This window comes from Penicillium atrosanguineum, assembly GCF_028827265.1.
Source record: "Penicillium atrosanguineum strain IBT 20685 chromosome Unknown utg000008l_segment0_segment0, whole genome shotgun sequence".
Lineage (NCBI taxonomy): Eukaryota > Fungi > Ascomycota > Eurotiomycetes > Eurotiales > Aspergillaceae > Penicillium > Penicillium atrosanguineum.
Genome location: NW_026623140.1, coordinates 59,093 through 82,984, shown reverse-complemented (window position 1 = coordinate 82,984; position 23,892 = coordinate 59,093). Strand labels below are relative to the sequence as shown.

The following is a 23,892-nucleotide window of genomic DNA, read 5'->3' as shown; positions in this document are numbered from 1 at the left end:
TAGCTTTAGCTGACAAAGACTGTAGGTGAAGAAAAAAATAAAAATAAAAGTAAACACAAACAAAGAACTTACATCGTCTCCCGCCAGTATAAGCGCTTTGGCAATAGTCAAATCTGGATATTTAGACTTGGATGGCCCAGAAAGCACTTTGCTGAATGTTTGTACACAGAAAATTTATTAAAAATAAAGAAATCAGCACTATTCGGAAGGCTACAGATCGATTTCAAGTTAATCGTTGTACGCTCACGTATCGGCTTCGCGGTACCATAAATCGCGCTAAATCTCGCGTAAATAGTCACAAATTGACCTAAATCGAAGAGGATATACTCTAATAACGGATATTATCGCTAGATCTACGCGGTACAGCCCCTACGCAAGCTTATATACGAGAAATAGCGAATATTCTACTTACGAAGCGCGGTTCTACCCCTATCCAGGCCGTCAGCGAAAAATAGGTATATAACTTTACCTAGCGCCGTCCAGAGCTCAAAGCTCGCTTTTCTCCACGATATAATTACCAGCGAGCCGAATAAGAGAATCCAAAGATTATTTAAGCGTGGTTTAACCTCGTATAAGCTATAATTCAGCAATATAGTATCCTACCGGACAATATCTATAACTTTAACGAGACTAGCTTCATAATAGGCCTCTGTACGGCCTAAAAGGTAATTACCTGTCGGCCGTGAAGGGAGGCGGATACCACGAAGCTTTTCGTGGCGCGGGGTACGCTTTTGTAGATGCTTCCCCACCACGGACCGTTGACTACCCGACCAAGGAAGGCTTGATCGGATAAAGATAGAAAAGAATAAGATAGAGTGTAAAGGGCTTATGCACTCTAAATGAGCACAATCCACAATCCTTAAACAAAGGACTAAGCAGAAGGTCTTTCTAAGCAGATAGAAAGGGATAGTAGAATATTTGAAGAGAGTGAAAGGTCTGTCATTTCTACTTAGTGTCTCGCGCGTATATATAGACAGAAAGTGGTTAAAGTCACATGCTTTATATCAGATAACCAGAATAGAATCAGGGAAGGAAATATAATAGAGCTGATGGCGTGATAAAGAATATGTCATTGATCTAGTGGGGTAAAGAGGGGTAAGCGATTTGGAGGGGTAAATCATGTTCGCATCTCTTTCTTTTCTTCTTCTTCTTCTTATGTTGAATAAGAGGATACCTTCACCTAATGTAGCATTGGTCCAAATTCCAACACCTCGTTTTTAGTGTATAGATGATCGAATTCCGGCGTAAGATGGCTTCTATGACTATTAGGTCCATCGTCGCCAGTCTTGTCGGTGCGGCCGCATAGACTGAACCAAGTTTTGGAAGTGTTATCGATGGGGTGTATGATCGAGTGCATGTCAGCACGGCCGTTGCCATCAAGGTCCGGAAAATAGGTACAAGAGCCCTTAAAAGCACCTTGAAACTTCTTCCCAACAGGATCCCACCAGTAGCGCGAGCCACCAATATCTTTTCGACCTTTATTGTGCCAGACAGTGCCGTCGCTATTGAACTTGTCGGTATGGATCATATCCGCTTTACTATCACTATCAACGTCGGCCTAGTGGAGATTGGCTCGATCTTTCCCTTCGGAAAATTTGAATTAATCGATATATTTAAAGGACCCTGTTTTTAACTAGGTCCATCCCTAAGATCGACTATCCTTTTAAACGCAAAGGTAGTCGGCTCTGCCATTTCCTGAGACACCGGCTATATAAACGGGGTTATTGAATTGACTAATTCCACGTTTTTCTGGACAATAGGGATCTGGCGCCGGATTTGTATAGTATTCCTAATTAAAATCCCTAGTATATTTAATGCGATTGCGCCACAGACTAACACGGTTATCGTTATCTAGATTAGTCTAGATAATATTATAGGCTCTATCTCCATCCTAATTAACGAGATATAGATCTCGACGGTTTAGGTCCTTTTTTGGCCCTATAGTGTGGGGGTCGAATATACCTTTATTAGGACCCCAGAAACTCAAACCGTTATTAGGAACACCGCCGATACCCTTATTTAGGTAGATATATATACTTCCCTTACTAAGAATCTAGATATAATCTATTATGCTATTATTATATCCTATTATATTATAGTATCAATTAGTATCCGCTAAGCTATATTAGTAAAGGTCTATTCTATAATTATTAGAGAGCTAGAAATAGTGTCTTAGTTAAGTAAGTGCTCTTACGTTTGATTTTAGTAGCTTCGCTTCCTATATTTTTAAACGCGTGGAACTTATATAAATATTTTTCCTTTCTAGCTTTGCTGACTTCGAGGAAAATATAGTCTTGGCGAGTATATAAACCAAAGTCTTATTTAGTTCCGTAGATTCTCGGAAAATAGATTATATTCCGGTTAACTTTGCCTTTATTGAAACTAGTTATACCACTATAGGTTAGTCCTAAGCTATATCTAAGTTAAAAGCCTTAACGCTAAATAATATTGAGTCCGTCGCCTTCTATGCCTTTAATATAGCTTCGGGAATTAGTCTAACTATAGGTAGCACTATCATTATTAACCTATAGCTAGTTATCTTAACCCTATAAATTATATTAAATTTCCTTTTCTTTTTATATATATATTTGTTGGAATTTAGACCAATGCTACATTAGGTGAAGGTATCCTCTTATTCAACATAAGAAGAAGAAGAAGAAGAAGAAGAAGAAGAAGAAGAAAAGAAATGCGAACATGATTTACCCCTCCAAACCGCTTACCCCTCTTTACCCCACCAGATCGATGACATATCCCTCATCACGCCATCAGTTCTATCACATTTCCTTCCCTGATTCTATTCTGTTTATCTGATATAAAGCATGTGACTTTGACTACTTTCTGTCTATATATACGCGCGAGACACTAAGTAGAAATGACAGACCTTTCACTCTCTTCAAATATTCTACTATCCCTTTCTATCTGCTTAGAAAGACCTTCTGCTTAGTCCTTTGTTTAAGGATTGTGGATTGTGCTCATTTAGAGTGCATAAGCCCTTTACACTCTATCTTATTCTTTTCTATCTTTATCCGATCAAGCCTTCCTTGGTCGGGTAGTCAACGGTCCGTGGTGGGGAAGCATCTACAAAAGCGTACCCCGCGCCACGAAAAGCTTCGTGGTATCCGCCTCCCTTCACGGCCGACACGAGGTAATACCTATATATATACCACCGTATAGCTCACGTCTATTATAGCCACTAGATATAAGCTATTTCGCAGTTCTAAAACGATCATATGGCCGCCTGGTAGACTAACAGACGCGTATGGGTATTAACTATATTGACAAGCTCGATTTCCTTGCAGCCTACCTATACGCACGCGAAGACGCATTTCAGGCTAGAAGCATCTAAAATGCATTCAAAGCGACCGGTTTAATCCTATTAAATGCGGTAGAAGTCCTTGATAAACTGAATATTCAGCTTCGTCCGCCTACGCCAGACCGACCATCAAGCCGATCAAGTATTTATTGCCCTGAAACACCAAGCAATTTCAAGCAGCTTTCAAAGCATAGGGCATCAGTAAGACGGCTTATTAAATATCGGTCTGATAGCCCACCTACGCCTACTAAAGAGGCATTTGATCAGGCTTATAAGGCATGTGAAAAGGTTATTAAGGGTATACTTCTGTTGGCGTAAGAAGTGGTAGATCTACGCGCTGCAAACTATACCAAGTAGAAAAAAAGGTTATTACCAAGAAAGCAGATACAGCGCGATGAGGGCTGGTTTGTTCATGAAGCCTATGAGCAACGTATTGGTCTACTAAGTGGTATAGAAGGTGGTGGGGTATCCTCTGCAGCACCCACCCAGAGGCCTTCAGGGACCGGTGATCGGACCAACAAATGTCAATATACATGCAGCATATGCAGAAGACCTGGTCATGGGGCTAATAGATGTCCCGATAAAGTTTAAATTGAATATAAAGGCGTTGTGGTTATTTTATTGCTTCCTGAATATATAATTAAATGGTTGGGGTGGCGGGCTTGGTGGGAATTAGGTTATAGGCCGCTAAAAACGATTAGGGGCTATTTCCCTTCAGGTAGCAAGTAGGGGCTTCCGGCTAAAGCTTCTAAATAAAAGTGGGGCCTAAAGTAATATCAACCGGTAATTTGAGACGATTCTCACGACTAAACCTAGCCCTACCAATAGCAACGGCTTAACGAAAACAAAAAGATTAATATTAGGTACGAAACGGCCTAAATACATCTCTCAGTATATACTAACTTTTATCATAGAATATTTAACGCCGGTGTCCACCTACTCAGCGCTTAATGAGAACCAGTCGTCGGCTTAGATATGGAATACGTATATCGTGTTTACGCGACTAAGAAGCTAGATTATGGAGTGTGCAGTATGAACCGATTGTGAGAAGAGCAGCAGTTTAATATTATTTAAGTAGCGCACGGGCTATATGATATTATAAAAATAATAGGTGATAATAAGTAAATTTAAATAGCACGCATCAGCTCGCGGAACAAATTAGAGATAAAACCAGTCTTTTTGAATTAAATAACAATAATGAAAGACTGTATCGCAAGCTATGCTGTTCTATCTGCTCCTCTCTCGCGGATAAACTTTTGAAGGGTCCTTGCTTCCCTTCCCCTAGAGGTCTGAACATAGCTAGTTAGAATTGAAAATCTGAGTTATATAGTCGGGAAAATATTCACTAACCGATTGTTTGCATATTTTATAGGCTGGTATAGTCTAAATTGTGAAGAATTGACCAATTCCGTTTCTCGATCGGGTTTGTGTAGAGCCTTGCTGCAGTGGCGGCGTCCAAGTTGCTCTTCCCTGTTAGGTAGTGCGCCTTTATGCTCTTTCTGAGTTAACAGAGGCTTTTCAGATTGGCGTTCCATTGTAACTTGGTAGCAAGAATTTTCTTTTGCCCTGGCTTCATGTTCGAGAGCTTTCGCCAGCCTGGCAGTATATTTACCTGGCTGAAAGGCGGGGTATTGGTTGCGCGATTCGTCATCCCAAACTTTATATCGGTCAAAGCAGATTGAGAGAGTAGGTGAATAACTTTTCAGAGAGTAAGCTAGCAAAGAGAGTTTTCAAAAGGAATGAACTTGGGTCCGGGGTCAAGGACAGTGCGCATTTTAGGTGCGGAAGGTTTAGAGATCTGCGGAACCATTGTCTTCTTAGTAGTCTTTTTGCAAAAAAATGTTAGAAACACTTACCGCAGAAAATGCAGAGGTTCTAGATTGGTGATTCTCATGGAACCACGGAGCAGAACCTCTCGGCGAGATGAGGCCAACTGCGGGTCAGCCAAGGCGTACGTCCGCGAGAACCGCAGTATACTTATTACGTTTCAACACCACGGCAAATTATAGAATACTTTCTGACGGCCGTCAGAAAACTGGTGCAATAGGTTCAAGATCTCATTAAATATACGTCAATAAATAAAGTTGTAAAATAAGGTGTTAGTGGAGATGGTGGTACGGCGTCTACGTATAATACATATTGTAGTTCGGAGGTATGAATTGTGTTAAGCTATTCAAGATGGACATGAGGCTATAGATACAATGAGAAGATCAATTTGATTCTTCGTATAGATCCCTCGGGATTAATTCCGATGTTTCGTTTTGGTTCCTGATCTGCACCAGCCTCATATCACAACACATAGAGACCCGATAGCACAGTTAACCGGTTTTAGTTAGTAAAATTCTTAGATATTTACAGGATTTTCCTCAAAACCATATGCCCGCCATTTATCCAAGACTTTCTTCTTGAGATCTTCCGGGTAAGATGCACGGAAAGAAGCTTCGACCCATGGCAGGTCCAAAGTCTTGAATTCCGCAGGCAACATGCACAGTCTGACAACCTTGGCTTGCAATTTGCGAGGGTTAAAGCCGTGGGTGGCGTATGGCACTAGATCATAGGTTGGATATTTACCCACGAAGAAGAAGTCGCTGTCTTGTGGCTGGGACTTGGTCGCTTCTGCCCAGACGACCTCATGCAAGTCACTGGGATCGATATTGTCACCAACAACAAAGACCTTTGGTACGAATCGACCAGGCTTGGAGGAGAAAACAATATCCCCGACTTGGCGGCAGAATGTCTCAGGCGTGGTCTTCATTTCCACAAGCCTCTTCCGATCAACCTGAACCACGTACCAGATGGCCTGAGACTCGTACGGGCACCAGGCCTTAGTGATAGGTAGGTCTGCCTGCTGCAATAAGTCGAGGATTTCAGCGCAGATCGACAAAGCCCAAACGGTATGAGTTTCGTCTGGAGAACGACCTGCGACAGTGATCGGAACGATGGGGTTGCTTCGATAGGTAATCGCGTTAACCTTTATTACCGGCTGTGGCGCTTTCTTGGCCGGGAAGATAAAACCGTGATATTCCCCCATGGGCCCTTCAACCGCCGTCTCGGTTGCGGAGATACATCCTTCAAGAACTACCTCAGACTGTGCCGGAACTACAATTTCGTTTGTCTCACACTTTATGACCTCGACAGGAGCTCCTGTGATAGCACCGACATAATCCGGCTCGTTCACATATTTAGGGAGTGGCATACCACTAGCCACGGCCTTGGAATTTTCAAGATGTTAGCATTCTGGACAAATGACGTATGGCGTTGACACAACATATATAAAGAAATTAGAATAGAGCTTACAGCTGCTGGTGGAACGCCAAGGGCGCAAGCCCAGGGTGTGTCCTTTCCCTGAGCCTTCCACATCGCCCAGATGGCCCCAATGTCCTGGTTCACGTCCACAAGGCCGGTCAATTGCCTTTTACCGATCACCATGCAACGGGTGATAGCCCAGTTCACCCATTTCCCATCCGGAGTTTGAACACTGTGTAGCCCGTAAGTGAGAAGATATCTGCCTCCATCGCTTGCGTGATTCTTTGGAACCGGCAGCTTGAGGAGGTCGATTTCATCGCCGAAGATCTTGTACTCCTTGACCGGTGCGTCGTGAACTTGGACAGACGGAATAGGATCAGCTTTTTTTGAGTCTAGGAGCTTCTGGATGATGTCATGTCCAGTTGCGTTGGAAGGCAGCCCAATAGACTTCGCCAAACGAGCGTATCGAGTTGCTCGATCATTTCGTACACCCACTGGAGCACCGAGAATGCGGAAGAGACCTTCTGGTCCATCTTTACCCTTGGGGTTGTTGATGAGCGGCATTGGACTACCCGTTTCGTATGCACGGCGAGAGATGGCACCAGACTCGAGATGAGGATCCACTTCCAGACTGATTTCCACAAGATCTCCCTCCGCCTTACATTCTTCAAGGAAGGTGCGTAGGGATGACGCGGCAGAGAGCTTTCCTGTAGACATGTTTTGACACTTGAGAGTTTTGGTAAAAGCAGAGGTAGTAGAGCAAATTTTTTTCTTCCTTGTTGTATGTTGAGGTCTTGGTTTAATATATTCGTCCTTGTGCTTCTCTTGATTACGCGACTTACGGCGTAATCCATGACCGGGGAGATAGGGACATTGTGGAGTTCGCTGAGCCTCTGGATGCCGATAGTATTCCGAACATCCGTCACCAAATATTATCACACCAGCAGCCGTGCATTGTCAGACTATGGCCACATCACTATTTCCCGAATGCCGCCCTATTTCCCCGGCCGGTCTATCCGATCGTTACTTTTCTCTGACGGTTGCAGGCCATGACCAGTCGGTCCGACTGCCAAACAGGTCCAGCAGGTCAATGGTATTTACAAGCCGTAGATCCGATCCATAAATGTGATTTCCGCATCGGGAGATACGTTACGAAAGGATCCGATCTACACCCAGGAAGTGATTGCCAAGCCAAAGACCATCACCACTATTATTTCAAGCAGGACAAATTATATTTTGGCTACGATAGGGTAACGAAGGTAGAGGCGGGCATATTTAAATGAAAGGGACCTCTTCTCGACCTTGGCCATCGCTTCCATAACGGCAAGCACCAAACCTGGATATTGCCCTATCCTCTTTTCTGATTGCCCCGAGAACTCCGAGTGCGCTCTTAACACTCATAATCGACAATGCCCACCAGTCAGCCCCAAGAAGGGGAGCCACGGAAGCAGATCGTGGTGGCAATCACAGGCGCTACCGGAACAATACTGGGAATCAATTTACTGATCGCCCTTCGCCGTCTCCACATCGAAACCCACCTGATCATATCCAAATGGGCCGAATCAACAATAAAATATGAGACAGACTATCATCCTTCCAATGTCAAGGCTCTCGCCGATCACGTTTATAATATCAGTGATATGGCAGCATCCATCTCCAGTGGGTCATTCCATACGGATGGAATGATTATTTTGCCTTGCAGTATGAAGACACTTGCAGCGATAAGTTCCGGGTTCTGTGATGATTTGATTTCTCGGACCGCAGATGTAATGCTGAAGGAGAGGCGAAAACTGGTCCTAGTGACCAGAGAAACGCCATTGAGCGACATTCATCTGCGAAATATGTTGTCTGTGTCACGGAGTGGAGCGATAATATTTCCACCTGTGCCAGCGTTTTACATAAGACCTTCGTCGGTTGAGGATCTGGTCAATCAGAGTGTGGGGAGAATGCTGGATTTGTTCAACCTCGATACGGGAAATTTTGAACGTTGGAACGGGTGGAAAAAAGAGGAATAACGTAAAGCTCGTCAGAAGTTATCACCGAGCCTAAGTCGCCATCATGTTAAAAATGATCCAGCTGCTCCTTTGGGTACGTGACTTCGTTAGGCTAGAAATAAAAACTCTCGGCTTGAATCGCCAGATTACAGCATGCATAGCAGCGCTACATATATGGCCTCAAGAAGCGATCGTGTAGAATTTGTATGATGGTTGTATTTCCTAGATAGTCCCCTTTTGCGGCCTGGCTCGGTGATTCAAGAGCCGTCGTGGGGAGTCGTGGCCTACAGTGATGTCGATGAAACTTACCCAGGAGACGATCGCTGACATCGCTTAGACATAACAACAGGAGGCAACACTGCCAGTGCCCTCAGCGGCCTACGTCACTTGAGGAGCTCACCCAAACAACTACGCCGAAAGATTAAGCGCAGTAGCCTTCGGAACAAAATAACTCTGTGACAGCGACAAATCCACGATCGACGTCGTCGCAGCCCGCAGGCAGCGTCTCAGACGACCGCACAAGAGCTCACTATGTAGAAGAAGCGCCACATGGGCGAGCCGGAGGAATTATGAACGAACAGCCGGACAAGGGCAACTGATTCAACATCCAACTCTCTCAGACCAGTCCCTTTCAGAGTAACCCCAGCAGAATACCCCTGATGAAGAGCTCGCTGAGTTCATCAATGACGGCACAATCATTAAAGGCAACAACGCTACACCCAAGCTTAGGCTTGAGAACCTGGATCCCCGGGAGCCCCGGGAGCCCAGAATATCAAAAACGGGTCACCCTCAAATATAAGCAACTGCGAGCGGTGTCAGTCCGATCCTCACCTCCCGCGTTCAGAGCCGATACACCCACAATTGAAGACCCAGCTGGCGATGTGTAGCATGACGCTAGCGAACGCAGTGACGATGAGGCCGTTATTCAACTAATTCGTTTGAGATATTTCATTATTAAGTACACAAGTTTTGCCTTGTGATGGTCACGTTTCTCAGGCATAGGAAGGTCTGGATAGCGAACATCGTCGCGGTGCAGGAGCCGTGGAGAAAGAAATGAACAACAAAAGAACTGAGATAATGCTAAGAATATTGATTGGCTGATGGTTTTTTCTCTCGCAGAAATGGGGTTTCCCCGATGCGACCCTGTTTATATGCGGGACGATGAGCCCGATGGACCCATTTCCAACGGATAGATCGGCCGGGGAGAGAGAATGGCTTTTCGGGTGCAAAAGAGGACTTCGGGGACATAGGAAATAGTGATGTGGACCTGGTCATAGTGTGGCAATGGCTGCTGGTGTCATGATAACTTCGGTAACAGTGGTCGGAATACGATCGGCATCCCGAGGACCTAACGAACGTCACCATGTCCCTATCAATTCCCGATTCAAAGAGTCGACTTTTGTCGTTACAATCCGGACTAACACAGCTAAGTACTTGTACTTGGATTCTGAAAGTTGACTTAAAAGTTGATTCGACTCCGAGACTTATCGATTCCATGCAATTCGGCAACTCCACTGCAATTGCTCCACCGGCATACATACCTGCTTAGAAATCACCTCGTAGGTATAATTTCCATCTATAAAGACGCCCGACCTTGTACATACTACTCTTGTCAATCCTATTATACTACCATTTCAATCTACCCTGCGTCTTCACTGCATCCCCGGCATTGGTCCTCCCAAACGTAGCTCATACGACCTCAACGAACATAAAAGCGCCCACAATGACAAAGCTTTCCCGCCCTCTCCATGTCGGTCGTCTAGACCTTTCCCATCGCATCGCCATGGCACCAATGACTCGCTTCCGCGCCGACGACAACCACACCCCTCTACCGATGGTGGCAGAATACTACACCCAGCGGGCCTCAGTACCGGGAACCCTCCTAATCACGGAAGCAACCTTCGTCTCGCCGCAGGCCGGTGGCGCACCTAACGTGCCGGGAATCTACACCTCCTCCCAAATTGCCGCCTGGAAAGAAGTCACTTCCGCCGTCCACACCAAGGGCTCCTACATCTACCTCCAACTCTGGGCCCTAGGTCGCGTCGCAAGCCCAGACCAGCTCAAAAAGGAAGGCGATTTCCAACTCGTCTCTAGCAGCCCCAACCCCATCACGCCCGACGCCAAAATGCCCCACGAGCTCACCGAATCTGAAATCCAAGAGTGGATCAAAGACTACGCCCAAGCCGCCCGCAACGCCATCTCCGCGGGCTTTGACGGTGTCGAAATCCATGGCGCCAACGGCTACCTCATCGACCAGTTCAATCAGGACACCGTGAACACTCGTACAGACCGATGGGGCGGCAGCGTCGAGAACCGCGCCCGCTTCGCAGTCGAAGTGACTCGCGCCGTGGTCGATGCCGTGGATGCAGACCGCACAGGTATCCGATTCAGTCCCTTCAGCACATTCCAGGGAATGCGTATGGATGACCCAGTGTCGCAATTCAGCTATCTTGCGCGCAAGATGGCGGAATTCAGGCTTGCATATGTGCACGTCGTCGAGTCGCGGGTTGCTGGAAATGCGGATGTGGAGGCAACGGATCAATTAGACTTCTTCCTTGAGGCGTATGGTAGAGTAGGGCCTATTATCATTGCCGGTGGGTACAAGCCCGATTCGGCAAAGGAGGCGGTCGATGGGAAGTATAAGGATTATGACGCGATTATTGGCATCGGAAGGCCATTTATTTCGAACCCCGATCTGGTGTTTAGGATTCTGAAGGGAGTGGAGCTGGTTCCTTACAATAGGGATACTTTCTATCAGCCCAAGGAACCGAAGGGGTACATTGATTATGAGTTTAGTACCGAGTTTAAGACCGCCCAGCTAGCAGTTTGAGGTTGTTGAATTACAGGCTGAAGATACTGCACCTATGATGAATATGACGTTTTTTTTGAGGAGGTAGTCTATGTTCATTAATTGTTCGCCTATCCTTCAGAATGAGAGACGTTTAGACTAGTATATTATATATTCAATACTCAAGTGATGAGGTCCAATCCCCTGGTCGTAACCCCGTAGGTGCGCTAAAAATGATGGCCTCTGTTGAGCTATGGTAGCGTGAGGGGAGGCAACTCTCGGCTGAGAAATAAAAGCAGTCGAGAGGAGATGAGTAGGATTGCCAGGCTATATAGTGTCTTCCTGAGACAGGCATATCCTGCACAGATATGCACTGTACGATCACAATAAAGAAGAGGTTCAATTCCTTGAGTTTGTGAAATACGGCGAATGTATTCTATTCAACTCACCGAAAGCAGGATTTGATTCAAAGAGGTCAAACAAATGTAGAATATAGGACTCTGTGCAAGACCGTGATATAATATCATCAACAGGTTACTTGATCAGTGTGTATACAAGTTATTTAAAGCCAAAGTTTCTCGTACCATTCCAGCTTCATTCCGCGTCTGCATTGAAAATGTTTCCAAGAAACTAAATCCGGATCAATAAAAACATCCCCCAGGTGCGTGAGGTAATGCGTCGGTGTATTCAGATGTGAAAAGGTCGTCCGAGTATTCTGAGAGCATACTGGAAGCTGCTGGGTTGCTTAAATGCGATCGACCCGAAGCTATATGTGAACTTCATCAGTCACGGTGAACCTCAGAAGATATACTGACAATTATAGTCTTGCAGGATTGGTGGTTTTCGTGGGTTGCCAGCGTAATTGCATTAAGCTATCGTCACCGATCCTAAAGGGAACACTTAACTTACTCGAAGTATCCAAGATGAGAACAAGCTGCGAAAGGTATTCAACGCATCGTGCTATGACTCGATTTCCGGAATCAAGTTGGCGAAGTGCTAAAATGGCTTTCTCAATATAATCCCTGGACTTGTCCACCTTGTCCACCGTGTCCCATGCCGAAGAAACATCTCCTCGGTCTTTCCAAGCTACTACCATGCAGCCAATTATTACCAATGCGGCATTGAATGCTAGAATCCCATCAGCATTTGTATACATGTCGAAAACATACGACGATTGAAGACCCTTCACTGACTGTAGTATAATGAATAGTTCCACGCGCCCAAGAACTCGTGATGTCGGTGTGTAGATACCGTAATACTATGGACCATGGCAATGATGTAACTGGCAGATTCAACACAACTATGCACGCTTGCAAGATCCATAGGCATGAAGATCCTTCTTTCATCCTCGGCAGGCGTATCGCTAGGAAGCCAAAAGGCTTCCAGAAGTCTTTCAAGGCAAGGACGATGCAAGAGTATACGCAGATTATGGTAGCGCACAGAAAGGACAATGTCAAACCGGTAGCGTATCATATAGTGCGGGTCCATATCTTCCACATCCTCAGGGGTCATCAAGCGCTCATAGATGTGCAATCCTAGAGATGGCACGAGCTGGGTACGCCATTCGTTGAGCTGATGCTGTTTATCAAGTATGTGTGACATCGAATTCGCAGTGCCCAGTAAATTTCGGAGACCAAGATTTTGTCCATAGCAGGTATTCAAAACTCGATACAGTATCACATACAACTTGCTAAACGTTCGTCAGCACTCAGAAAGTAATAGCCCGGAATGCTCACATTGCGGCTGTAAAGAAAGCACCATCCAGCTGGGAAGAGCCGCTGCTCTCTGAGCCAGAGCTCAGCATTTTTATTTCCCGAGAAGGCAAATCAAACTGTATGTAGGATTCGGGAATCGAGCAAGGACGACCAAAAGTCATACTGAGAGTGCTGATGCGATATGAGTACCTCCCATCATGAAGGCTGGGGTTCACAATCCTCACCGATCCAGAAGAACACAGCCGAACCACGTGCGTTTGCGAATTTCATACTCCAATAGAGAATATCCTTGATTTGTATCAGGCGAATGCAAACCTATCTGATAAGCAGCAGAGATAGCTAGGCCATGAGTGGTCCAAGCTTGGTTTGATTTTTGGGTCCCTTGAAGGTACTGCCCCAATACCAAAAGGTATTGAACTAGTAATTGCCAGGTCAATAAAATGAATGTAGTGAAATTAGGATCCCTGGGTCGGTATCAAATCCTACTCACCCATCTCAAGACTTGCGTTACGCTTCGAATCTCTGTCACAGAGACTATTGGCTCTTTGATAATAAATATCTGACTCTTGAATACGTTCTTCCGGTGTAAGTTCATCTTTCATTGATAGACTTGCGGATATAGCAAGGATTATATTTAGTAATCCGAGCCAGCTTCGTCGGATCTTGCTGAAGCCTTTGAGCCGCATCTGGAGATACGTCTCACAAAAAGACATTTCATGAATGAAAGGGAGTAGCTGGCCAGTCTTTTCGAAGTATTGTTCGATCAACATTCGGGTGCGATCTTCTGGTGGCAGTGCATAGATATTCACATGTCCCGGTGGGATAGAGTCCTCGACTATCGGTTCTCGGCTGACGAGTGGGGCTTGTGGTTGAGCAAGGCTTACCTTACAACCACGTTTCTTCATTGATGGCGGTAATTTGATTCGCGACACGCCGTTAAATTTTGCTTTCGCTGCTGCACGAGATAGATTTCTCATGAAAGCTATGTTGGATGAAGGACCTTCCTGGGGTTAGCAAACCATACTACTCCTTCACATGATTCTCACGCATACCAAAAAAGCCGGACTCTTCTTCCTCGGTTAAGTTCATTGTGCCCATCCCATCTACAGCATTCTCTGAGGAATCGATCTCTCCAAGTTCAGACATCGTATCGGATTGGTGCTCCTGGGCTACACCCTCTGTTGGGTGGCTGTCAACATTCCTCGAAGTGATTGGGCCCTTGGCCTGCCAAAGCTGTTGGACTTTTTTTTCGATATCGGCCAGCCTCTTCTCCATCTGTAAAAGATATCTAAACCAATTATTGCGATATTCATGGAAAAGTGGGATAACATAGTAATACCTCTTTTCTCCTGTAAGATTATTGGAAGATCCGTCTGCTGGATACAGGCACTCAGTATGGAGTTCCCTGCACATAGAGCATGGCCTTTCACCGGTGCACTGTTCGAAGACAAGGAGTTAGATTCTTAACTGTAGCATGTCTTTTCCCTTGCTTTTTGGACCTTTCATAGGCAAGGGCGAGGGCCCAGCGAGCTGAAAAGAGAACGCGGAATAAATAACTGTACACAGTATAACTTTCACCACGAAGTATCGCAAGAGTCTCTCGACTGCTTCCTGTGATTCATCCAACTGTCGTAGGTAAAACTTACTCGGGATTTACGTTGTCGACATGTGCTGCAGGCCAAGGGAACCCTTCGCCGTTTCTGTCTCGGTGCTGGGGACGCCATTGAGAAGTGTACGGTGTCCCAAAAATTAGATGATCTGTATAAGCCCAGAAAATTGAAGCTTTCGGCTTTTTAAGAAAGTAAGTAGGACAGCAAAACGAAATTGAGTAGCAAAATGAGTGGCGAATTTTCCCACCTTTCTGTGCCCCACATTGAGCCCGGAACCCTTCGGGTACGTATCTCCGATGGTGGCCCCGGGTGATTCGCGTCCCTGATCGCCCACTGGCTAGCGATTACAAAAACACGCTGGTAGCACCAGCCTTGGAACCTTCCAACAGGCATGGTTGCCTCGCCAGTCAATGATATGATAGACATGAACCAAAGGCCGCAGGGATTCAGCCCTCACCGGAATCTTGTTTTTACTTTTGGGGCGGTTTCTGTCCGCCCAACGAGAGCGAGAGGATAAGATGTGACATCAATTAAAAGATACGATCGGCCTCGAGAGCTTGCCCACCCCTCCCCATTCTAGCGCCGCGATCTTGGTGGCGGGAGACTGGGAAGCTTTCCCGGGCTCCCCGACCAGTTAACTTCATTGCTCAACCCTGTACTGCTTTTGGCTAAGCGTATAGGATGCCTGATAGTTCTACGGACCCTTCCAGGGATATTGTCTGCTGGTGGAGGTTTTTTACAAGCAACCATTATAGAAAGACATTGTCTAGAACAGCTTTTCGAAACTTGGGAAATGTAATTCTCGAGAATCACTTCGAGCCATTGGGCTGATACCTCTCCTCGAGGTTTTTAATAGTCTCCAAAGAATCTCTCGAGGGTTTGCTGATACTTCTCTGAGTCTCGTATGGTATCGCCCTGTTCAGCTGCTGCTACTTTTAACTCGTGGGCTGGCGCGACACCTTTCAATTTGCCATTCAAAAGTGTTATCAGAAGCTGAAGCTTCTCTTCATATTGTCAGTAAATGGTGACGTTGGCGTGGATGAGGACGTACCAAGCTTGTGGAGACATTACGGCCTAACTCTGAATTACAATAGGCACTGGAGTTACGTTGGGCCCTGGCGGAGCAACACCAGCGGTATAGGTACGCTCCGGACTATTACTGTCTTTCCGTCTGTATCGATTTCCGTATCGATTTCAGATCCAATGTCTACTAGCACTGATCTGGGCCTACATGACAAATCAATCTTTCTCAAAATATGTTCAATTGCTCCAATGAAAGTCGATCACCATTTGCAGCATATATGCTCGTCGGATGCAAGCGCCCCGAGAAACATGACTAGTCATACAGCATGCAGCAGGATCACTCAACGGATTTCCTGGAATCATTCCGGCCGCTGGGGGTAGGCCGAAAGCCCTGATTCAGTCACTGACGGCCACGTCACTCCGATTTCGTGTGCAAAAAGGATCCAGGGTCATGGGGGCCCGACCTGTTACTGTGTCCGCGGTATTGTTCATGCAAGATTCAGGTCCATTGAACGCCGCGATTTCCAGGTTTGTCGAGAATCAAGCAAAACAGTAAGACCCCAACGCTAATCAAGCCTTCGTACGGGCAAATCATAGTTTTAGAGAGGCCAGGCTCGAGACAGCCCATCAGGCTGCAGCACGGAGCGATGTGAGATATAGAGTAGTATGTCATCTATTCCGAGCAAGTAAAGCCGACGTTCTTCCAAGGGCCATTCTTTATACATAAATGTACTAGGACCAATGATTCGGAGGTTGTCGGAGTTGACGGCAGGGCCGACGGCGAGTCTGATCTGCCATGTAAAATCTAAATTTTTGAAAGCTGAGCCGGTCATTGATGCACGAAATGCGGCACGTCTGTCTCGGAGGAGGTAAACGCTGTTCTGATCTTTTCCGAATTGCCGTTCCTCACAGAGATTTCCGGTCTATTTTGCTACTCGTCCATAATCACTTCTCTCGTAGCTCTCCACGCCCAACCACGGCGTTCTGTCATGTGATACTGGTATCGCCGAACACAGAAAATCCTCTTTTTTTCAATTATGCAAAAAACTGCGTGTCGGATTTTGGAATCTTGAATTCGACTTGTCTTTAGCAGAATCCAAGCTGGACTCCGCCCGTCACGTGATGAACTTGTGGCCGCGGTCGCATCACGTCCCAAAATCTTCCACCATTCGAGAAGGCGGAGATGCGCTAATATGAGGCGACAACATCACCAAAATATTAGATTGTTGCTCTTTTTTACCCTTTCCGCTGCTCTGGCACGACTAGCATCCGCTTGGTAATTCAAGAAACGGCACGGTCTTTGACGGAGACAGCAGTGGAAAAGATACACTTCTTGTGCTTGGCACGCTGATAGCCGGCGCAGGAGGCTCAAGTCGAACACGCTGATTACACCGTCCAATTTCTCGTCCGAATTCTTGCCTGCCGTTGTACCAGCCTTAGACCTCTTGAACTCGTCGCATGCTCCGAGGCACGTGTCACTTGATGTAGTCATCGAAGTCATCTTTATAGTCGGGATGGTCTACACCGAGACTTTATGGAGTCTCGCAGATCGGCTTGCTTCGATCGCAGATCTTTGGATAAAGTGCAAGGGCGTGGATCTGATGCCGTGGATATTCATTGGGATATTCATTGCTATTGTTTAGACCGTGCGGGTGACGGGACATCAGTGGATAAGACGTATCGGAGAAGTCAAGAAAGACTGGCACGGAGGACAGCCCGCCTGAGATTGTGAGGTGTGGGTTACTCGACCTAGTTTCGCTAAATGCATTCGGGAAAATTCGCTGGCGTTGAGCCGCTTGTCGTAAGGCAATATATCAAGTAGTGTTGGTGCCGATTATCGGCTTGCCACGGCCAATCGATGGAAGGTCGAGTGGTGTCTCGAGGACGTCTCAGTCGGCATTGGCCGCATGTTATCCTCAATAACATGGCCAGGTAGATCGATCACGTCGCGCGGCAAGGCGGCGAGGGTGTGCAAGACGCGGATTACATATCCGAGGGCGGCATGTCTTGTAGACTTGGCAATTCCTATACCACTTGGCAAGTGGCTCCCCAAATACGTTAGTATGCTTTGGGTGATATGAGGCTATACTCACAATTCTTTATCGTCGACTCTATTAGCCCGCGCGCACCTGACGGTGGTCAGCAGACTGCTGAGACAACATAGATATCGCCTTTAGGTTGCATTGGCTGGCGAAACTTTGATGACGATAGACCACGGATGCTCATTCAAGATTTCCTACCCTGCACGATAATTATGGCCGGCAATCGGAGGAAACGGTCTAGGACTAATGGCACTTAGCAGACACACCTAATTGCTAACGATAGGACCCTGTGCGAGATAGCTGCAGCGGTGGTATGGCGTCAATTGAAAAGCCGTGGTGGAGCCTATTGGTAGTCTTATTATTAGCACGCTACTAGGTTTCTAAGTCATACCAGATATTGATGACGTGTGCGTAGATTTAAAAAGAGGGCATCTAGAAAAAGGTTTCCCAACTCGTATCGGGGGCAATCGAACTCTCAGGGGCTCGCTCGGAAGCACGTTCTGCTAAATTTTAGCTACTAATTCCGAGAAGGGATATATGGCTTATATATTATGCTTATACTAAATAGCCTTGATCGACGCTACCAGTGTAGGATTATGATGCTCGTTAAGCTTATCTGTAGCGGTTCAATACATATAGATAGGTCGATCACAGCATCTATTATATCAGCATAGTATCGAATAGGTCTAGGCTAAGAGTAGACATACCTCCCGCATGAATAGTCTCTTGCATTCTGAGATACAGAGGTAAAAAGCTAGTAGACGTTAGCGTTAGATCAGCGTAGGTTGACAACTGAGTAGAGGCGCTTATCCGTACAGAGGACATATTAGAGTCATTAGGTCAGGCAAAAGCTTTGCCTTCTTATTTAGCTAGCCCGTAGTGATTGAAAACTAACGTATCTATCGCCTAACAGGACCTGACTGACTTAGATGGTTATGATGTGTTCTGTTCTGTTCGCGTTAGTTGTTACGGTATGACCTACAATATGAAGGTATCCAACATCCGCATCGGGACATGGGGAGAAACCCCCGGATAACCTGCAGATAACCTACATGGAAGCGAGTGCCACGTGATCCCACAAACATACAAAAGGGAGATAGATGTATCTAGTTAATCTTGCTTCGGCAAGGATTAGTTCAGTTCTATTCTATCATACGATTGGTGTTGTCGTGCCTCATCATCTTGTCCCTTATCTAGTCCAACCTATCCTTAACATTAGTACTGAGAAGAGCTCGAAGAGATTAAGGGTAGAAGAACTTATTATAGGTTCACTATATTTGATAACTCCTTATACTGTAAGGGATTTCATCGGTATATTAAAGCTAGGTAGTTTTTGGTCCGATAGAAGACTAGGGTAGCAGGTAATATTCATAGACTTCTAGGCTTGCCTCGTCGTCTACCTAGATCGTTTTGCATTAGCTCAATCGTGTCTATTCGTAGTAAGTGTTAAAAATTTTTGCCTAAAGTGAGGTATATTAGACCCTCTGCCTCGATTCCTTTTATACTAAGCAAAAATCAAATATAGGCTAGGAGTCAACGAGAGGCACTTCCTACGGCCGTACTAGAATAGTGTGTTAAGTTCACGGGGAATCATCATTAAAGGAACGTTGATTGACGGAGATAATTTACATATCGGGCCTTAGCAAACACTTCTCTGTCATTAAGCGTGCCAAGAGTTCCAGGTTTCGACGTTTTCACAAATTGATTCGCTTACGGTCTAGCGTTGACTTAACGACCGTAGCTTTACCCATTGAGACACGAACTGTAGCGTGATCACTATTATTGCTTACATACTCTATTAACCGTCACTATCATCATTTTACTATTATTTGACGGTGGACCTAAAGTCTTAGCCAGTTCGGTTATTTTCAGTTATGAGGCTAGGATTTGGTTAACGCGTCTTCACTTACGCGTGTCACGGTCGCGCGCCGGCTACCTAGCTCGGACCTTCGTATTTCTAACACGATTCAACACCACGTGACTATCGTCCGGGTTTATTTGTTCTAGTTTTGATTGGCTAAACCCTTTTGCCCTCTACTACAACCACTTTGAAGGAAATATAGAAATCCTGAACGATTTCCGGAATCCGGACACTATACACTTTCGATTGCTATAAAATTCATTCCCCGCCCTGCCCGATCGCCCGCCGTCGCCAACCCCGATTTCCGCTAATATGGAGTCATAGCCAGGCGGCTTCTAATAAAGTTGAATCCCTGGGCCGATCTGGAAGGAACAAGCTTTACCGCTATATTAAACAAGTCCGCCATATCAAGCGGCATTTGAAGATTCTGATGTCTCTGGGTCAACAGTAATGGAAAAGTCAAGCTCCCCGACGAGCTCCCCGACCAGCCTACACGGTCAAACTCATCATCAGCAGATAGACTGAAACATACTACAGCCAGGGCGATGACTTACTGCGTGAGCCGATTTAGATCCCGAACCATATACCAGTTAACGCTGCGAATAAGGGCTGCCGCGGCGAAACCTTCCTCAGGGGGTATCTCCTTGCTCAGGAAGTCCCTCAAGTCAGGGATCTCAAATTCCCTAAGCTCTGGTGGCAGGGCATGGCTGCCAACCAATGCAGAATGCAGGATGATCAATCTGGTAGCGATGCCATCCAGAGCGATGAATTTCTCGACTGTTCCGGTCTGGTCGGTAGTCCACCAGGGAGACGAGCCAGGGAGACGAGCCAGAAGAACGGTTAAGCGAGTGAGACACATACCCTGTTAAAGTCATATAGCTGCCTAAGCGCTCTATGATGAGAAGAATCTCGCCGTAAACTCGCTTGGGGAAGCTTCCTCCTAGAGCAAATTCCCAGTCTAGGAACTGGTAGTTTTTCTTGCTGCTGCTTACCAGTGTCTGATATTGGCGGAAGACACGGCGGCGAGCTATTTGCAAGTGGAAGCTAGGGCTGGTTTTGTCACTGGGATTGCCTGCAGTGCTGTGAATACGGACAACGATTATTTGGCGGATGCACATGTAGAAGTTGGCGAGCATATACATGGACTTTGCGACCTCCTGGCGCAGCTCGTAGTGCTCAGATAGTGGATATGGGATAATTGTCCAGAAATACCCAATAAAAACACCAATACTTACAACAGCAAGTCGGTAGGGGAAGATTATATAAGGCGCGTAGATCACAAGTCCGGCTTTTGAGACGGTCTCTTGCCCCAGTTGACGGTCTTGAAGCTCACTGGCTATCATAACGATGGCGGCTATGAGGGCTACAAACCATATACTGGAAAAACCTGGGAACCGAATGGCTAGAAGAAGGAAGTATGAATCACTTTTATTCTCACGGCAATGATACGGGAAGGGCTTTGCAGTACTTACAGAGGTAGCCAATGACGGTGAACCAGAGCGAGAGGAAAGCCAGAATACCTGGGGTTTTTTGGTCGGGAATGTACCAGATGAGATAGCAGGCTATCATGGAAAGAATGGTCCCCAGTATGCGGCACAATAAAATGAAGGTCGACGATCCAGCCGTACGGCCCATGGAGAGTAAAATGGCAAACATAGCCCAGAGGAATTGGTGTCCAAAATAGAAGGTCTGCGAAGCATGGAGAAAAGAGATGATCGCGATGGTCATAATAGCACAAACACCCCGAAGACCATAGGCAGCATGTTCCGTGCGAAGGGCGGAGCTGATTTTGCGAATTCCATCTCCAACGGACTGAACCAGGTTGACCGGTGGGAGATGGTCAGGGTTCTTTTGATTATAGAAGGCAGGTCCAAGTCTAACATCCGCTTCGGCATCGACACTCTCTTGCCAACACCATCGTAGAAGGTCCATGGCTTTGGACCAGGGGATGAAGCGAGCAAGGCTACCCGCACGAGGAAAGCGTAGGCGCTTGGGTTTCGTATTGCGCTCCTCGAGGAAAACCAGAAGTTTGAATACTTCGTCCCCAAGAGACGAGAGTAGAGTTTGAAACTGCAATATTTAGTTCCTTATTGAAGTGATAGCAGTGTAAAACTTGGGTGCCTACATGGAGTAACAGAAAGTAGCGTAGGACATTAGAATGCGCCTCAGGCGCGGCGTGATCAAGGTGCGCAGCCTGTGGTCTGTTCCGCATGTAGTTGTATAGCAGCTGCTCTTCTTTAGCACCGTGGTTCTGCTGATCTGGAACGCTACAGCTGGAGAGAACGCCACGATAAGAGCTGAGAAAGCTGGCTGTTCCCTGGCCCATGGAGCTTCCCCAGTGCTCTTCGTGAGTTTCTTTCGCACAAGCCCTGCCAAACAAAGAACAGCCAAGGAGCTGTCCCATTCTGAGTTTGCCGTGTTCTGCCGCGTCCATGATTGCCTCGGATATCCTGAGTGAGTGCTGATGCATTATTACTTCAAGGTCGTGCCAGTCCTTTCCCGCATCACAGCCATTCGTCACACCATCACCATTGTGCGAATGGCAACCTTCTATAGCCAGCTGCAGCATGTGCGCTGTGGAGCTTAACCCAGATACAGGTGGAATGAAGTCTACTAACAACAAGGTAATATGCTCCAAGTCTGAGCCACCCAGACAATCCCACGATACCTCACAGTCCGCGTATTTGACGTCTTTACGGGACTTGACAATGAGATTTATAAACCGTTGCTGGGCTTCTTCAAGTTGACAAACCGATGAGCTCCTTTCCTCTTTGTCTTCCGCAGAGATCTTGCTTGACCTTAAATCGACCATGCATTTTCCTTGAGCCCGCATAATAGCGGTCAACGCATCAAGGACGGCCATTACGTCTCTTTTTAAAACCCCTCTGCAACTGGTGGGGAATATGACAAGGCCGGTGACGAAGCCGACGGCCTGCCCTGCCAGAAAAGCCTCTAAGATTTTGGTGGTACTAGCAATGACTTGCGCTAGAGTAGTAATTTGAGCAACAGCAGGCATTGCTGCAACAGCATAAATGCCGCCTAAGGTGCTTTGAAGATTCCAAGAAGGATACGCAGACTTTAGAGTGAACACACACCACATGATAAACATCAGAAAAATAGCTACCACGACTTCAGCTGAAGAGTTGTAGGCTGCCAGCTCCTCACTGCTATCTGTAGTATGTTTTCTGGCCTGAAGTGCAGACCAACCAGCAAGCAATGCCCAGCAGTATGCCACGACCATGGCAAATGCGAGCTGGAGATTATGTTCAATAAGCTTTGCCTGCGGAAGATACGGCAGCGCAGAGGCCGCCATAATCGCAGCCAAGTAAGCATTGGTGGCGAAGTAATTGATATATACATCCACTTCAATCATGCACACGAGGACGGCAGGTGCGATTGCTGCTTTGAAGGCCATTGTCGCAGTCTCCCAGTCTAAAGTCAGCTGTGACAAGACCCGTTTGAGCTGCACGAGCCTTGTACTATCCGCAGACGTGGTTTCACCATCATGGCTGGTAGAAGCTGACGTTGACATGACAGTCTTGGCCGAAATGATGAGGAAATCTTGAGACTTGGGTCTTGGGACTTGAGTCTTGACAGGTTCAGGCGATGCTACCGAAGGACAGCCGTATGTCTATATGTATTCACTAATGGGGTAAGCTTACATGCAACGCTCGTCGCTCGGCACAGAAACCCGAAGCTCGGCTGCCGGAGAAAATGTTACGGCCATTAATATCCCTGCAAGCGGCAGACACCAGACATTCGTGGCCGAATCCAGCAAGGACACGTTTTACGGATGCTTTCGAGGTAAAGTCGAAGAAACAGCAAACCTTATAACTCTGCTACTGATTCGATCCAATTACACGATGTAGATTTAATGACGCTGACAGGATGACCTTGGATGCACCCCGGTTAATTCCAAGCGCGAGGCTTGGGTGGCAGCCGAGACAAGACAGATCCAAGGTCATTACGCATAATCTAAGCCAGCTTAAGTGCGCAACAGCGCAACTACGCAGCATGACGAAGCTCAGCGTTACAATGGAAAAAGCTTTGCCTGCAAGAATCCCGCTAGTCAGCTACTGGTATTTTCGGTCGCATTGGGGCAAATGGGTAGCCGGGCAGCACTACCATGTCGACGACGTTCGGGGCCATATTTCTCGATTTCTGAGTATTCGAGAAGCCGCGTTCCCGGGTTTCGGAGGTCGGGCCGAGGCTAATTTTATCCGGAGACGTGGAGTGCGCATATGAGGTGCTTGCCGTACTTGCTAAGTAGTATGCGACTTATAATCTTCCAGTGATATCC

At 46.5% G+C, this 23,892-nt stretch overlaps 4 protein-coding genes across 4 annotated transcripts; 1 reads left to right on the top strand and 3 right to left on the bottom strand.

Annotated features, from left to right (window-relative positions):
- Positions 1-5,657: 5,657 nt before the first annotated feature.
- On the bottom strand, positions 5,658-7,276 carry N7443_009511 (UbiD family decarboxylase; the record flags this gene model as incomplete). The annotated part of the gene is made up of 2 exons (XM_056889567.1): positions 5,658-6,524; positions 6,611-7,276. 2 exons carry the CDS (start codon positions 7,274-7,276, stop codon positions 5,658-5,660), a joined length of 1,533 nt encoding a protein of 510 aa, XP_056736058.1.
- Positions 7,277-10,276: 3,000 nt separating this feature from the next.
- N7443_009510 (alkene reductase) lies at positions 10,277-11,383 on the top strand (the record flags this gene model as incomplete). The annotated part of the gene is made up of 1 exon (XM_056889566.1): positions 10,277-11,383. One exon carries the CDS (start codon positions 10,277-10,279, stop codon positions 11,381-11,383), a length of 1,107 nt encoding a protein of 368 aa, XP_056736057.1.
- A 2,696-nt stretch (positions 11,384-14,079) lies between these two features.
- On the bottom strand, positions 14,080-14,331 carry N7443_009509 (uncharacterized protein; the record flags this gene model as incomplete). Its single annotated transcript, XM_056889565.1, has 1 exon — positions 14,080-14,331. The coding sequence occupies one exon, from the start codon at positions 14,329-14,331 to the stop codon at positions 14,080-14,082; it is 252 nt and encodes an 83-aa protein (XP_056736056.1).
- Positions 14,332-19,999: 5,668 nt separating this feature from the next.
- N7443_009508 (aromatic acid exporter family protein) lies at positions 20,000-23,124 on the bottom strand (the record flags this gene model as incomplete). Its single annotated transcript, XM_056889564.1, has 5 exons — positions 20,000-20,081; positions 20,147-20,454; positions 20,585-20,994; positions 21,065-21,662; positions 21,718-23,124. 5 exons carry the CDS (start codon positions 23,122-23,124, stop codon positions 20,000-20,002), a joined length of 2,805 nt encoding a protein of 934 aa, XP_056736055.1.
- Between the last annotated feature and the right edge of the window lie 768 nt (positions 23,125-23,892).